The sequence below is a fragment of the Rhea americana genome, unplaced genomic scaffold (assembly GCF_003343005.1).
Source record: "Rhea americana isolate MKP2758 unplaced genomic scaffold, rheAme1 scaffold_32, whole genome shotgun sequence".
NCBI lineage: Eukaryota > Metazoa > Chordata > Aves > Rheiformes > Rheidae > Rhea > Rhea americana.
In genome coordinates this window covers 3,971,872-3,988,576 of record NW_028186446.1, presented here as the reverse complement: position 1 = coordinate 3,988,576, position 16,705 = coordinate 3,971,872, and the positions used below count along the sequence as shown (strand labels likewise).

The 16,705-nt window shown below is 35.5% G+C and overlaps 1 protein-coding gene across 1 annotated transcript in view; it reads left to right on the top strand.

Annotated features, from left to right (window-relative positions):
• SGCE (sarcoglycan epsilon) overlaps positions 1 to 16,705 on the top strand; it is a 41,401-nt gene that overhangs the window by 832 nt on the left and 23,864 nt on the right. The window contains exons 2-4 of the mRNA XM_085310567.1: positions 9,188 to 9,292; positions 13,616 to 13,738; positions 16,272 to 16,429. Coding sequence (XP_085166693.1) covers positions 9,188 to 9,292; positions 13,616 to 13,738; positions 16,272 to 16,429 — 386 coding nt within the window. The remainder of the gene's footprint in view (positions 1 to 9,187; positions 9,293 to 13,615; positions 13,739 to 16,271; positions 16,430 to 16,705) is intronic.

The following is a 16,705-nucleotide window of genomic DNA, read 5'->3' as shown; positions in this document are numbered from 1 at the left end:
GGCGCAGGGCAGCGTGCCTGCTCCTTTCCGCCACCTCCTTCAGGGTTGACAGGACTCCTACTCGTGCCCTAGTGCACTCTGAGCGCAGCACTTCCTTTCGCCCCCTCCTCGAAATACGTATTTTTACCAGCTCGAGCACTTAATCTGACTGTGGCAGAGTTCAGACTGCAGAGTAAGTCTTAATTCTGCTGCCTGATACGTGTAAATAATAGCTGTCATGAGGCAGTGAGGTTTTGCAGGCACGAGGTCCCCACAGGTTGAATACTTCACACTAGCATATTTACCAGCAGCCCAGCCACATGACCCAAAGATTTCTTGCTTTTGACATGATCTATTTCTTTAGGTTATTATCTGGTTTGAGGGACCAGTGGTCTATCATCCAAGAGCTGACAATCTGCTCGGTCTCTTTTTCAACTAGTACATATAATACACAAAGAATAACTCTTAAGTGTTTATCGTATTTGTCATAAGATGCGACTATAGAAGCAGCATGAAGCATAGAATATACTACAGATGTAATCAGTGCCCCATCATTAGTTGTTCAGTACAAAAAAAAAAATTTAATGTTCATTAGATTAAAAGAGAAAAAAAAAAATGCTGTTTTCCTAATGTGGAAACTCTTCCTGCCTCTTCCATCTCCTTCCCTCAAGGCCAAATGTGGCATAGCAACACAAAAAGAACTAGGACAGTCTTAGGATTAGCTTTAAATGGTAACTAAGATTAGGTCTAGAAAAGCTCAACTAAAGTGAGGCTTCCAAAAGCTGAGTTGTGAGTTTAACCCTCAAGTCCCTTCCAGACTACACAGTAAGGAAAGCAGAACTGTTAAAGATTTACCAGTGTCAACTTTTCCACCTCAAACACAGACTTTTGCGGCTTGGTTCAGCTGGATTTCCTAAATTCCAACAGCAAGAATACATGGTTTGAGGCTGATACAGGAAGCAAACACAAACAGTATTAAGTGATACCTATGTAACAGTCTAAGATAATTCTGTAGTAGACCCCTGGTCTAAACTGAAATATACCACCAGACAGCTCATAGAAGTTGAGTGACTGACTTTGAGGAGCTYGCTTGCGCTTTTTTCCTTCAGGAAGGAGACAAAGCAAACTTGTTTTCTTTATATCTATTGAAAATCATATCTTGATCTGAACTGAGTTCTTTACTGGAATTAGTATTTCCACTTGATCTGCAGAAAAAACACCCYTGACTTGTACTTTTTGCACCTAAGATGTATAAAATATATACTTAAGGTCTTTTTGAAGAAGTCTGTTAATTGTCAGAAGTGCCACCCCTCCTCCCCAGCAGAACATTAACTATAAGTTTAGGGATTTAAAGATACTAAGAGCTTAAAAGGCTTAAGAGTGATTTCAGAAGTCCAACATTCTTTCCTAAGGGGYCAATATAGTATTGAAATTGAAGGCAGACTCTCAAACACCAGCTGATTATCATCTCTTCCAGTGCTACAGAAGTGCTCGGAAAGATAGGACTCGACATTGTTGTCAGAAGTGACATTTTAAGTTAAGCTTTTCTAATATAAACTAATTGTTATTTTTTTTGACTTTAGTAAGGCTTCTACCATATTAGTTACTCCAAAGCTGAGATCTGGCAGACCAGTAAGTTGCCTTCATATTCTTCTTCTAAAGAAAAGTGATCTTGGAGGACTTATTTGAATGGCTGTGGCCATTTTGTGGTTGTTGCCTCATATTTTTGCAGTTATGAAGTTAGTTGGCAGTGCCTCATATTGGCACAGGAATCCCTGTTTTGTCCCAGAAATAGGGAGAAAGAGAGCAACTAATTCATTCCCCTCACCCARCCATTCCCTATAAAGCAGTCAGAGCAGAGGAGGAGATCATGACTTCTCACTCCAAAAGCTGTAATGACAGTCACATTTTGTCGTAGAGCTGCACAACTGCCAGAAAACAGTGTCCTGCCCTTCCACAGCCTAGGCATTTTTCATAACTTCACTTGTGGGCAAAAACACTCATACAGAGATAACAGAGTTCGATGAATATATTCCCTCTTCCCCCCTCCAAAACAAACCAACCAAAAAAAGCCCTGGTTCACTTAATTCAGCAGGCTTGCTGTGGTGAATGTGGGTGCAGCCATAAGGACAAAGAAACATTTTCTTTGTACAGGACTCTGAATCTGACTCTGTCAAGATGCATTTATCACATCTTTGCACTAATCTGACCAAGATCAGTAAATAAGATCTATTGTCAGGRCAGAGTTGGAAGTACTTGCTTGAATAAATAATTACAGAAGGGAAAAGATAGTCATCCCATTAGTGTGCTTTTCATTACAGAAGCACATTCTTTATAGGTGGTATAGTTTACATTGAAAAGTCTTAGAGATCCTTAAACCAGAGAACCAAAAAAAAGTCAGCTTTATAGCAGGAATTTATCTTCTGGACATAACTTTGAGTGTATAAGGAAAAGGTTGTTTTGACTCATTAGTGTTTTTAGATTTGGTCATGAYGATACTTCAGGAGTCTTAGTCATARAAGTAAAACCCATTCTTCAGAAGATAGATTGTTTCCTGATCRAACTGAGAAAGAGGAGTTTTGGACCTAGCCAGAAATATCTTGGTATAGCTTTTGGACATTGGAATAGATATTGTTAAATTGACAATGTTGTTGYATAGACAAGCAGAAGCTGCAAGGATATTCTTTATGGTTTGAGCTACAAGGTTTTGTTCTTTAGCAGAGCTCTAAAGGAAGGGGGAGGGGGAAACTCCTAGGTTACTTCTAGGAAGAAGAAGGAACCATAGGAAAGAAGCACCAAGAATTTGGAAGACAGAAACTATTTTCCCTCCTAATCAGTTGACCTGCTTTTTAGAGAAAAAGGAAAAAAAACCCCAAACAAATAAAAAAAACCTACAAGAAGTGCTGCTTTGGCCTAAGAAGCATTTTTACATGATTGTGTTGCTGAAGCATTACAATAAGTGTAGCTGTCAAGAGAAAATGAAGTTTTACAGTTTGTGCAGTTATGGTATTGATTATATTTGCTTATATTAGACCARTTTGGGGGAACTTTTCACCTAGCATTAGATTTTTAAGTTGACTTTTACATACCCATTTTAGGRGTGGTTTTATTACAAACTTTTAGTTTTTGTTTTATCAGATGTAGGTTACTCATATGTTTAGATGGAACAGATTTCAAGTTTGTCTTTATCACAGCATAGACTTTAATTTTCTTTTAGACAATTTTTACAAAATAAACCCTTAACCACACCCTTTCTGTAGTATAAAATAAAGTTAAAATACATAGCCTTACCTGAAGTTCAAAGAAAGATATCCAGCTTTAAAGGAAATAAGTGAACTAAACAACTGCCTAGTTACTGAGAGCAGAGACTAGCTTAAGTAGTGTCTCTATCTTCTCTTTTTACACACAGCAGCTGCTTCTGACAGGTACATAAGCTCCACCTGTGTTCAGCAAAAATAATTTTGCAATTTATGTAGGACTTCTCAAATCCAGAAATTCTCAGCAGTTCTTCAGAATATTAATATTTTATGTGGAATATTTTAAATTACTTCATACATGCTGGAAATATAGTTATTTGCTGTTTATGAACAGATTAACAAGTGTGTAGTGTGATTTTACCAGAAATCTTATAGCAAGTCAGAGCAGTAACTGAAACATATTAAATATGTTTAATATCTATTAAATATTACATTGACTAGATTATGCTTTTTCATTTAAATAATAATAATGTGTCATAGTATCATGTAAGTTGAATTATTTTGCTCTCCTTTTGATGAACTGAGGTCTTTGCTGGCTGATTTAAGCAACAGATCATATTTTCACAAACCTAGCAAAAAGTGATAATACATTTTTTTTTCAGTATATTTCTATTGAGAGAAGAGTTCCTATTATCAGTTTTAAATTAATTTTCTTTTTCTGTTTTTGAGAATATAACTCTTTCAAGAAGGAACGTTCCTTAATCTTATGCTTCGATCATCAATAAAAAAGCAATATTCTATAACATTGCTATATTAATAGTGAAGACTTAATTCAGTGCTGGTAATCTATTTAATTCTGAAATTCAACATACTGTAAAATAGAAAATACTACTAAAGCTATTTTAGTCATTATTAGTAGAAAATACTTCAGGTATTTGGGATAAAAAACTAATTATACAGTTAATTTGATCTGAATTTCAGATTCATCTACTATTCTTAGTTTTTGCTGTGTATAAGTGTTTTGAATGCAAAGAAATTGAGTGAAGGATTCACTGGTAAGTASTGCTGCATTAGAATTAATGAGAAATTGTTGCATAGGTGGAAAGTATATGTTGTTTTGTTAGTAGTGTGGCTATAGCACTCGTTATATAATGCCAGAAAAGGTTATTTGTATAAATTATATGTCCAAATTTTACTCTTAAGACTCTGGCTATTTTAATGTAATATTATTTAGTTAGAAATAAAATTAAGCATGTACAAACAGTTTCTTCAAGAAGTTTAATTATTGTCACATTAGCTAGATTTGAGGTAAATGGAGGGTTTTTTTGTTTGTTTGTTTGGTTTTTTTTTTAACCTCTGTACCTGAGAAATGCAGTTTCCTCCCAGCTAAGTAGTGGAGACTGTCTCTAAATGTTGTTATAACTGCAATACAAACATYTAAAGTGTTTCTTTAGTAGATTATTTTTTAGTGGTAGTCCAAGCCATGGAGATGAGAATATTAGAAAAACTAAGCCAGTCATCAGACAGAAATCTCAGTGTCTTGAAATGCACAGCTGTCWGAATTTTAGTTTTTTAAATCCATTGCCACCTCAAAAATTCTGAAAATAATTACAGGGGTACTCTAAAATTCGTATCAAGAGATGATGGTAAAGGTAACCATGGAATAGCAGGTTCAGTGTGATGTGGCCATTCSTTTGGTTACGCTGTGGGCTCCAGACTGCATTGCAAGAACTAGCAACATTAGCTTTTCCATGAAGGCATAGAAAACAACCAAATTTGGTTCCTTTATCAGCCCTGCAGTAGGAGGGAGGATGGTGGTGGCTATGGTAGTGAATGTTGCTGTTTATAAAACATGAGGATTTTGATTTCCTTTAGGATTTAATTTACAGCATTTTCCAGAATGCAAATGCTAAGTTTCACAGTGAGTTCAGAAGACTAACAAAACTCCTCTTCCAGCTACTTTTCTTGAATAATCTTGGAGAAATATCCAGAGGTTATAATAATAAATGAATGTCATAGAAACAGATAGGTAATTGTTACCCATTGAACAAAGATGAATAGTTATGGAACTTAGAAACGTTTCTGGTTTTGACTTGAACTTTTATATAGTTATTAATAAATTGAGTGCAGAGGGACCATAGTCATAATTTAGCCTGACCTTCTGAGTAATCCACAATGTAGAACTAACATAAATTAATTCTTATTTCTTATGTAACARCTGTGGTTGAAGAGATGCTTATCTTTTAGAAAATACCCAATTGCAGTATGAATTTCTATTGACAAAGAATCCACTTTAATTCATAGTAAATTGCTACAATGATTGGTTACTTACAGTTAGATACTGCATATTTGACAGTAAGAAAGAGGGAAGGTTGTGGTACAACTACCTCTGCCAGTGGAAGATGCATATGTGACCAACAAGACAAGTATCTCTGTGCAGACATCAGTGGGTCCTCAATAAATGCAAGCTCTTATCTGAGGTGTGGGCTAAGCACCTTGATGCAGGCAGTTGCCTCTTGGTGTTCTGTAGTAATTTGTTGGTATCAGTTTCTGGCTGTTCCTTCAGCGTTGCAGGTCTCGGCAGCAGGTCAAAAAGCAGTGCAGTGTTTGCATCTGTACTGCTGGCTCAGGATGAAGAAAAACTCTGAGGCAGATTGCAGTAGTAGAAAGGGAGGACTTTTTTTTGGAGCATGGTCCTAGTTTAAAGAAGCAAGAAGGAGGGTGACAAAAGCTGCAGAATAGTGTTAGGATGTTAAAGTGCAATAAGGGAATGGTAGGGTTGGTCCCYGATTGTTAGGTCCTTTTTGGACTGTGAGGTGGACAGAATTTGTTATGGATATCATCTCTGAATGCTGTTAAATGTCAATATTTAAAACATTCACATAAAACATGTGCAAAGAAGAAAAAGGGCACTGTAGAGGGGCTTCTCCTATGCACACTTAAATTGCAGGCGTAGAACTGTGAGTTGTTTCTGCTCTCGTAAGCACTGGTGGGTTCTCCAGCAACTGAGAATGTGTAACAAATGTAAGAGCCTGACACTTACTAACTCTTTTTCTCAGTGTGAGTACAAGGCTGATCTAATTATCTCTTGACTTTCTCTTTGATAAAATAAGTAGCTTGAACTCAAGCATTCTTTAGTATAAGGCCTCTTTTGTCATCCTTTAATCATATTCATGAATCTTCTCTGAGCTTTCTTCACATTGTCAACATCCTTCTGAAAGGCTCTATGTAAAAACTAGACACAGCATTTGAAAAGTGATCATATGTGTGTCAAATATAAAAGTAGTCTCCCTGCTCCTTCTTGATGTTCCTGTTTACATATTAGCCATTCTAACCACAGCATTCAACTGAAAGCTTCTGTTCAACCRATTATTATCTGCCATATGTCCCTAGTCTTTTATCAAAGTTTGGTGTCCCTGAATTACGTGCTCTGTAATGCAAGCATGACATGTATTCTTTGTTCCTGGATATGCATTTGCATTTTACTCTATTGAAGTGCACATCACTGATCATGTTCAATTTACCAAACCAACTCAGGCTGTTCTGTGTTAGTGACTTGTTGTCTCCATTATTTATCAGTCTCCCAGCCTTTGTTTTTACCTACAGATGTTGTTAGTATATATTATATTTCCAGGTCACTATATATATAWAAAAAAATAAAAAGTCAGATTGCATAAGGCCAAGAGCTGAACYTTGTGAGACCTGCTAGAAATCTGATACAACATTAACTATTCAGTAGCCCTATTCTCTTACTGTGGTCTGACACCACAGACTGCCATTCCTGTGGTGAAAGCCATTGAATGGGCCTTATGTTCCTGAATTGTTTGATTTCACAGCCTCTCATTTAAAATCAAATAGGYAATGATACGTATTTATATTAGAACATCACATTATAAGCTCTGGCACCTGTATAACAGATAAACTGGTTGCCCTTTCAGTTCCCATGTGACCTGCAACATAGGGTAGAGAGATGGGCAGTAACCTGTTTAAACTCCACAGCTAAAACTTGCAGAACTTGTGAATCCAAATCAAAGATATTTGCTGATGGTTTACATTTAAAAAATGCGTCTTAGAACAAGTCCTTTTAACTTTTTTATTCCATTTAAATATTCTAAAACAATTTTRTATCTATCCAGTTTCTCAAAGTGCTTGATGACATACTGTGTATCTAAATGTGACTTATCAGTATTACAATCTTTATCAAARTTGTGGTCTCACCAAAAATGTCAAAAATTTGAAAAGAGGCATTAAACCCTTGTTTGTTCTAAGTGTAATATTGCTCTTAATTTAATTCTGCTTTAATGAAGTCTTGTATTAATTGTTACGTTGTTTTGCTTGGGATTGGTTTGTGACTGACAAGCCTCTAATTATGTAGCTCATCATGTTGAAATAYTGGAACAACTTTGTAATTTCCCTAGTATTCCAAGAATTATTGAAAACTTACGCTAAAGATCGTGTGCAGTACTGAGTTGTATATTCTACAGGACACTGTTATATTAAGACTTTCAGTGTAGGTAAATTCAGCAGGTAGAAAGGTGTCCATCATGCAAGACAGATGCAAAACAGTGAATGAGAATACCTTTTTGCTAAATCAGGTCCTTTGCATATATTGAAAATTTAGAGACTTAACAGAARTTCACACTTCATAAACCTTATTGTACTGCTGTGGTGATTTCATTTCATTTTTTCTTTTTTAACATTTCTTCCACAGTTAAAATTTAGATGTTTTTGTTAAATTTTTCAAACAGAAGTAATCACAAAACCAACCATAACTATCATTAACAATTGTCTCATATGTATGCACTCATTGAGTATTTACATATAATACCTACTGCTGAAGCCACATCTTTTGGGCTTTCTAAGTTCTGTCCAGAGGATGCCTTATCTGGTAATGTAGATCTGGCTAGTGGAAACAATCTAGCAGAAGTTTCTGCAGATACTTAAGCTTCCATCATAAATGATACTTGTATATTTTGAATGTGTATTTGCCAACAARTTTCATTTCTTCCTGCAAAATGGAACATCTGGAATGCAAGTTCTGTTTATTAGTAGCTGTACTTGTTGCTACTTTTACAAGGAAGGTAAGATAACATCTCTTAGCTTGGGTTTGACATGAATTCTCCTTACTCCCAAACTTTATTAAAAGAAGGCTAATGATTATGCCCACTCTCCCTTCTTAGCCACTTACTGCAATTACTTCTCCCGTTTTTTTTTTTTATTTGACATATGGCTGGTATGCCCTTCTTTACAGAAGAAAGGGAATGAAAGAACAAAAAGGGGGAGGTGAAGGGGGAACTTCCTCAGGCAGATCTGCTACTGATGGAAATAAGCCTTTTTTTTGTTTGCATAAAAGCTGCTTTCAGAATCTTCTGTACTCACTTGCTCCTCACCACTTTTAAAATGTTCAGTGCCTTCAGCTGTGTAGAACACAGCCCAAACCAGCTGAATCTGGTTAAATGGAATGAAAACAACCAATGGTTTAACTTTTTTTTTTCTAAAAAAAAAAAAAAAAAAAAAGGAACATCTGTAAGGCAAGATGCTCAGCCTCATGTATCTGCATTTTTATACAAGCAGAATTGTGCGCTTGGCAATATTAAGTTCCTTACTTTGGCCAAAATAAGTTATGCTAGTAAAAGTAACTTTAGGTATGTCCTTGCCTGTATATGAGATTTTGCCCATGCAAATATGTTCATCAGAGAATGTTCTTCATCGTGCTTCTTACCAGTGTAATTATATATCAGCAGAAGCATTTGGAGATGTTTGAATGTTCAGTGTAAGCKTAGCTTATTGGAAAATAAGTGTCAAAAAGGTAACTATCAGAAAGATTATTATGTGTTTATATATTCACATCAAATACCATCATTTTTTTAAACTGAGGTTCCTGAACTCTGGAGAAAAAAACCTGAAAACCAACCCTTGTTTAGAAGGCATCTGATTCCATCTGACACTGGATTTGTGGAAGTCTGTTGATTTGACTAATTTTTTTTTTGCATTTGTTTTATTTTGAAAAGCTTTTTTGTTAAGCTCTGCTGATGGCATAAATGGAACAGTTAACTGGAAGACTAAGCAAGCCAACAGTTATATTATCAGCAGAATAAAGGCTGTTGAGAAGAATGGTGAGTTTAGGTTGTAAATTTAAATCCCATGTTGGTTCAGTCAAATCTGCTTTTAATATTACTCTTGCTTTTTCAGTCATGTCCTTGTTTTAGGAATAAGGTGATATTTAAAGGTAAGTAATTTCAAAAAACTGCATTTTTTCAGTCTTTAAACATTCAAGACCTGTGTGTCTTTGAGTTTTCCCCAACTTTTTCTATTGCAGCTATACCTTTGCTTGAAATAATGGCTGTGTGTACAACCTAATATTGCTCATTTTCTTATCACTGCTGGTTGCTTGGAAATACCTCTGCAGTTTGCTTAATACAGTAACTTGTCTATAACAATTTTAAAAAATTGTTCTATGTACATATGCAAAAGACTCTTATTGTCATGTCTGAAAGTACAGATAGAATATTGTAGCTGTTATATACTAAGTGGTAAGCATGGGCTGCCAACTCAAGTTATTTCTGGGATTGTGCTTCCTCTGATAAAAATTAATGGAGAAAGATCCCATTGAAATACTCAGAGAAAATTTCCAAGTGGATTTTTTCTGAAGACCATCCACATACAAGGTTCCAATCGACATAGGAAATCTTCTGAAGTTTCTAGAGACTGGGATTGTCTTTATCTGATAAATGAGCCCTAACATGTGGCTGTTTACAGTCTCTGGGCTAGACACTGAAAAAAATCCAAGCTGATTTCTTTGCTGTGCTTRTGGTGAAGGTTATAAGAGGTGCAGCTAGGGCAGTTTCTCAACATGATTCAGGAGGAGTGATGTGTGTTTCCCAACCTTCAGTTCCCAGTCTGTSTATTTCTTTCCCAATTTTCCAGAATTTCTAACTTTTTTTGCACAAGTAGTTCTTGGGGTCTGTAGAGAATCCTCCAAGGGATCTAAAAACAAGAAAGAAAAACAGTGTTGTCAAGATAGCCAATATTGTGATTTTGTAGTTTGGTTCTGTTGTGGTCCTACGTATGACCATTAATGAAGAAATTTCCTATGGTTAGTTGGGCAGAATCCTCTCACAGGTCCCCAAGATTTTATCTACACATGGAAATTGCCCAGACAGTTTGCACTGGCAGTCTTCCTTATTAGATTGATATCTAGAGGTTGATAAGTGTATTCAATTTAATCCCTTGRTCACTTAAGATGATTAAACATTCATCTCCAGTCTCAGGCAATCTTATGAAAATTATTGTGGGCTTTAAAAGCCTGAAGAAAATAGCATTTCATTTATAATTTCATTCTTGAAAAGCAATGATTGCTGTAGTGGGCTGAAGACTCATCATTTCCTTCAAATTTTGAAGGAGCCCCATTGGGGAAAAAGAAGCTTCTCTGACAAAGGAGGAGAACTTTCCAATTCTTAATGTCCAGATTCGTGTCATTACAATGTATTTATTGTCACAGAATAAAATAGGGTTGTGGGTTTTCCCTCCCTCCTCTTCTGAGAGGCATTTTTAAACTTATATCTTAAACTTATATCACTGCCTTATATCTGCCTGAAGTCCTTATTAGTATRCTTACATCACCTGCAGAATATGTCTTATTACTAGGCATATGCAATTAGTTTCCAGTAGATTTCCTCTAAAAGACGTGATAAATATGTGGGTTATAGAATAGTTTTTCTTTCAGTAGTGGCTGATTCTATTATCCTTTTTTCCTTCAAAAATAATGTTTATGGAGAAAATATATATTACTTTTTCACTTGATCCTCATTGTAGAATCACAGCATCAGGAATAGGAATATATATATATATATATATATATATATATATTTAAGTTATTTGATGCATCTTCACCCAGCCACTCTTTATTTTTCTCAGATTTTCTGCTCTCTGAATAATCCTATTAATGTTATAAATTACTTTTTCAGCTTTTCTTGAAAGTATTTTTAAAGAAAATAATTGGTTTCTTGCTGTATTTATAGCTCATTCACAAAAGCAAATACAAAACTTTTTTGGGTCATTAACTTAATAATTTTAGTTATATAAATTGCATAGCTGTAAGTTATTATAGTTAAATTAAGTCTACATAATTAAAATTAACCGGTTTATTAACCACAAATAATTGTAATAAATTKTATTTAAATATCAAGATCCATTTTGATTTGTTCTTAAAGAGAAAATTATCATACTGTTCAGTACCATATCAAAAGCACTTTCAAAATAGGGAAACAGCAGCTCTCATAAGCGGATCATTACATAGATTAGCAAATGATCATTAATATGATTGATGACAGGATATTTTTACCGTTACAAATAGTGCTAGGTGTCTAGCATGAGAGGTAAGAACTAACTTCATTTTCCTTTTAGTTCAAATAAATTCTGATGGAAGAATATCAATCGTGTATGTGTCTTAAAAAATATTATTTCACTGAGGCACTGATGTTTTGGGGAAGTTTTCCTGCTGTGGAATTTGATCAAGGGCATATTGAGAATTTGAGACTGTTAATCCTAGAAGACCAGGCTGAGGCAGTGGGATYTCTGTAGCTGAACGTGCAGATGTGTGCGCCTCAGCTGGGCTGCCTGTACCGCCTGTGGAGATCTGGTCAGTGTAGCCAGTGGAATCTAGGACATGATTCATCTCATTTTACAGGAGAAATCAAATTAATCAACCCTTAGAAGCGTCTGTTTCTCTCCACTGACTATAAAAGGAGCCTGACTAATTCAGTTGTGGATGTTGTTTCTGTAGGCATCTAAAATTAGGTGGGACAGATTCCACCCCGAGTGCGTGGCACGGGGGATGGAATGTCTGGGGTTAATGCCTAATTAGCCCGTCTTTTTAAGCAGATCTCAAACAGTAACGCTGGTATAATGAAAAGTTTGAAAAGAAATTATAGCAGGGTGATATACTTGATCCACGTTTCGAATGTATCTTCCTTATCCATCCAAGTGTTGAAATTAGCATTTCTACCTGCAACGAGCAGCGAGTTTGTTGCCCTGAGCCTGTTCTAGTGCCGCGAGAGGCTCTTTCTGAGGCTCTTTTTGAGACCCTGTTCCGCGTGTCGGTGTTGCCCGAGGTGTATGGCCTCGACCGTCTTGAGACGTGGCTGCTCTTAAAGTACCTTTTGGCTTTGCGAGCAGATAGCTCTGTATCTCTGCATCTGTGAGTTAGCTGTATTTGTCATTTGTCTAATCTTCAATTCATTTACAAACTTTATCAGCAATTATTGATTCTTTCAAGTCATTGATTAAAAAAAATTGAATAGTAATATGGAATAGCATTATGACCAAGAATCAGTCCTGTGAGACTTCATGAGACACCCCTATCAGATCAGTAGTCTCCATTTATACTTACAATTTAAAACCTCTCTGTAAAGCACTTTCTTATCCATTTAATGTGTCAAAATGGTTTTTGTGTTATTCTAATTTGTTAAAATGTGTATGTAATATTATGTAAAATKTGTTATACCTAAATAAGGTATACACTTATCAACTGCATTTGTAATTGCATGAAAATAGCATATTGCTTTTAAATGTGCTGCTTGTTCTGAATTAAGTTTTCCTTTAGGTTTTTAATTTTGGAGTCCTGTATCAGTGGCTTCAATTTTTGGTTTGGGGTTAGTGTCACCTGACTGCCCTATAATTGCTCATGTCCTTTTGTGTATCCTGTTTCAACACATCCGCAACATCTTCAGTAATGAGTGCTCTAAAATTTTAAACCTCATGGATGTAGGATGTATGTGAGCCCGCTGTTCTAAAAAAACTAGCTTTAAGAACTCGTATAAATACTTAGCTATTTTTGAAATTGAAAGTGTATAATCAGCATGCTCTTGACAGTTCTGTAAGGTATTTTCATAAATACGAAATAAAAATATGTATTGCATTGCTTTGTCCTCTGTGCTAGTAGTGAAAAGTCTGCCATTTCCATTTAGTGAGGAATCAGTACCATTAGTAAGATTTTTCTGTATTCCTCATGTTCCTTAGTTTAAATATCTATAAATAYATAGATTAAATATCAAGAAAGTTTGACTGTATCATTCGGTTACTATATTTTCATTGTATATGTAACAATGCAAATAAACCAGCTATAAAAATACAATTGACTTGCTCATTTTTTTATTGCAATAAAAATAGCTAGCTTGTACAATTTCTGAAATTCTAAAGTTGCCTGTTTTGTATATTGAAATATTAGAAGGGACCCTAACAGTCAAAGAAAGGATGTGCTCTGCATTCTGTTCTTAAATCCGTGCAACCTTTTTAAAAAAACTTATTAACAGGTATCTAATATTTGTTGCTTTCCTTTTCCCAGATACCAACATTGCCATTGAAATGCATGCTGTATTATCTAGAGCATGTCTCATTTTTGCCTTTTTCTATCTCTTATCTTTCCTTCTGCTTTTCAGTGTACACGATTCTGTCTAAGGTGCACTCTGATCGGAATGTATACCCTTCTGCTGGAGTTCTTTTTGTTCATGTTTTGGAGAGAGAGTACTTTAAGGGGGAGTTTCCTCCTTACCCAAAGCCTGGTATGGGATGCTAAGACTTTCCATATTATATAAAAATATTGAAATAAAATGCATAAAAAAATTCAAGTATATTTAGAATACTTCGCAGTGCAGCATATAATGTGCAAAGAGCAGGTTTTAGTTTGTATCAAAATGTCTTCAGATAAAACAGATGATTCTACAATTTAAAATTTTCTGATTTGTAATCATAATTTTTAAAAAGATACATATAATTGTGTATTCTGAAGAATTTACTTATAATTTGGGAATGCATAGTAATGCATACTGTATGTTTGAGATCAGAAAATGTATCTTTTCTTCACTTTCTAATTAAATCTGAAATTGTGAAAGTTTAACTGTAACGTTAGAAAAAGATTGTTATGTAATATTCTGTTAAAAATGCCCCTTATTAGAGCAATATTTCAATTTCAGGCAAAGAATATATCAGTATATATGAAGGAGCACTTTGAAAGCATAAGTAAATTTGAGACAAAATAGAAAATTAGATACGAGAATACATGATGATGTTTTCTTTCAGTGAAAACAACAGCTCCTTTGGATTCAGTCTTTTTTCTATATTTAGTAACTGTTAAGCAGTCTATTTTCAGAGAAAGAGCTATGATTTCCTAAGTATTGTATTTTGACTTGCAACTAATGTAAAAGCCAAAAGGGTTGATCACTGGAAAGTTAAATTATGTGTAAACAAGATAAGGAGGAAGGAGAGAACATTTGCCCCCTCTACCTGTCAACACTGAAAAGCTTTTAGGGAAAAATTGTAATACGTGTATAGTGCATGCATAATCAAAAAGTACTGTTATAAGCTTTCAAACTGATTTGAGAGTACCATTTTCAAAATTCATTTAAAGAAAAAATAAGCTTCTGTTAGTGTCAGTTAAGTGTTGTCATGAGCACCTCTCTTTGAAAAATGGGTATTTTAACTTACCCTTGTACCTGGGTCTTTGTTCTATGTAACAGTGACTGGCAGAGCTACAATTAATACACTGAGGACAAGGTCTGTCCCACCTTGTTCTCAGTTTTGGTTCACAGAAGGAAGGAACCAGAAAGTTTTCCTAATTACAGATTTCTTTTTAAATCACTGCAGCCCCAGCCTGACTCCACATTCATGTAATTCTGGTGCAGTATGAATCTGATTCAAACTTTGATTCCAGATACTACTGCAATTGCTGTACCCATAGACATATTGTGATCTTATCTGAAATTGGCTGTGAAACTAAAAATTRCAATATTTGCATAGTCCTTTTATTTTTAACCTGTTGTTTGAAAAATGTTCTCTGATAGGTAATTGTCATGGCTTCTTTTGAAAGGCAAAGTGTCTCTAGTGGTTTTCAGATTTTTTTTTTCCCCAAATTAATTTGTGATGTTGGGAARTTTATGAAAACCATGGATTACTGTGTTGTCCTAAGAAAATTTTGAGAAAAGCTGCRTTACACTTTGTTGCTGGCTTAGTATGGGGACACTGTTTCTTCAGTCCTTGTCCCCTCTATCCATAGCCAGATGTGAAAGYGCACAATTGAAAACTAGTTATTTGGCAGCAGTTCTTGGGCTGTTTGAAACTGGTCCTTTCTGGAGAAGATGACAACATCTCTGTCTTCATTGGYTTAGTTTGTCCATTCTGCGCCAGCCTGCCAGTCGCCTTCCTTTGTCGCTGCTCCTCAGATTGCTGCTGCTGCCGTTTGAAAGCTCAGTCCCAGGAGCACGCTGCAGGGATGTCTGCCTGAGGCTGGGACCTCAGCTGCAAGGTGCTCACTCTTCAAGAGCGATGGCCTCCTGGTGTTTAGGAGCAACTGGCTTCAGCTATGAAAGCTAAATAAGCAGAAGTCAAATTTGACTTTTTTGCTAGGAACAAGACCTGTCGTGCTTTTTTGATTTTAGGGCTCTTAGAGGTTGCATCTGGACCACTGTATTTATACCCATCAGTGGATCCATTCTGCAGGAATGTTTGATACTTTTTTGAATTAGTTATTCTYTAAAGCAGAGCTACTACCAGGCTGGCTGTACTGAAGATCAGTGTATCTTGATGAGACCAGAAGCATTCAGGTGCTGATGATTACATTCTTCACTATTAGCCCTCTCTGGTAGATTGGGTCCCTAGAGCCATGGCAAAAAAAACAAAAACACACTCAAACCCCTTTATTTGGAGTCCTTTAAAGGACCGAGGCTCTTGTGCTTTTGTCAGTAAGGGGGTTTGGTGGTTCAGTTCTAGATGGAACTGAGCTCTAAAAGTCAGACCCAGCTGTTAATGATTGCAAGTACTAATAGTTAGCCAGGAATCCAGGAAGTACAAGCACATTCCCCTCTGTAGTTGGTTACATATTTCATGTACAAATTTTGTAATATTTACAAGTGCTGAGTAAGTTTTCACATGCTTCTCATATTGTAATGATTAGCAATTCTCCCCCCCACACACACACATACCTTGGAAATGTTTAAAGGACAAAACTGGAAGTCAGAATAAGATTATGTAACAGAAACATCAAAATCAAAGTGTGTAGCATTTTCTTGTAAATATTCTAATATTATTTATCTTATCTAGGTGAAATAAGTAATGATCCTATAACATTTAATACCAACTTAATGGGTTACCCTGACAGACCTGGATGGCTACGCTACATACAAAGGACACCATACAGTGAYGGAGTGTTATATGGTTCGCCAACTACAGAAAATGTGGGCAAACCAACCATCATTGAGGTATTTTCTTTCAAAATTTCAAAAAGATTTCTATTAGAATATAAGACTTAGAATTGCCAACAAGAATTGTCTCTTATTTTCAGAAATTGATTACAATGCTAAGATTTTGAGGCAGGAATTTGTGACATTACCTTTTTCTCTAAACTACCATCTTCTGAGAGGAAGCGAAGTTATCATGTTTCATATGTTATTATTTAAGGCTTGAACTAGTAAATAAAAATAACCAGTTTAGCTTAATATATCTAGATGCAATATCTTTAGATTCTTGCCTTTACT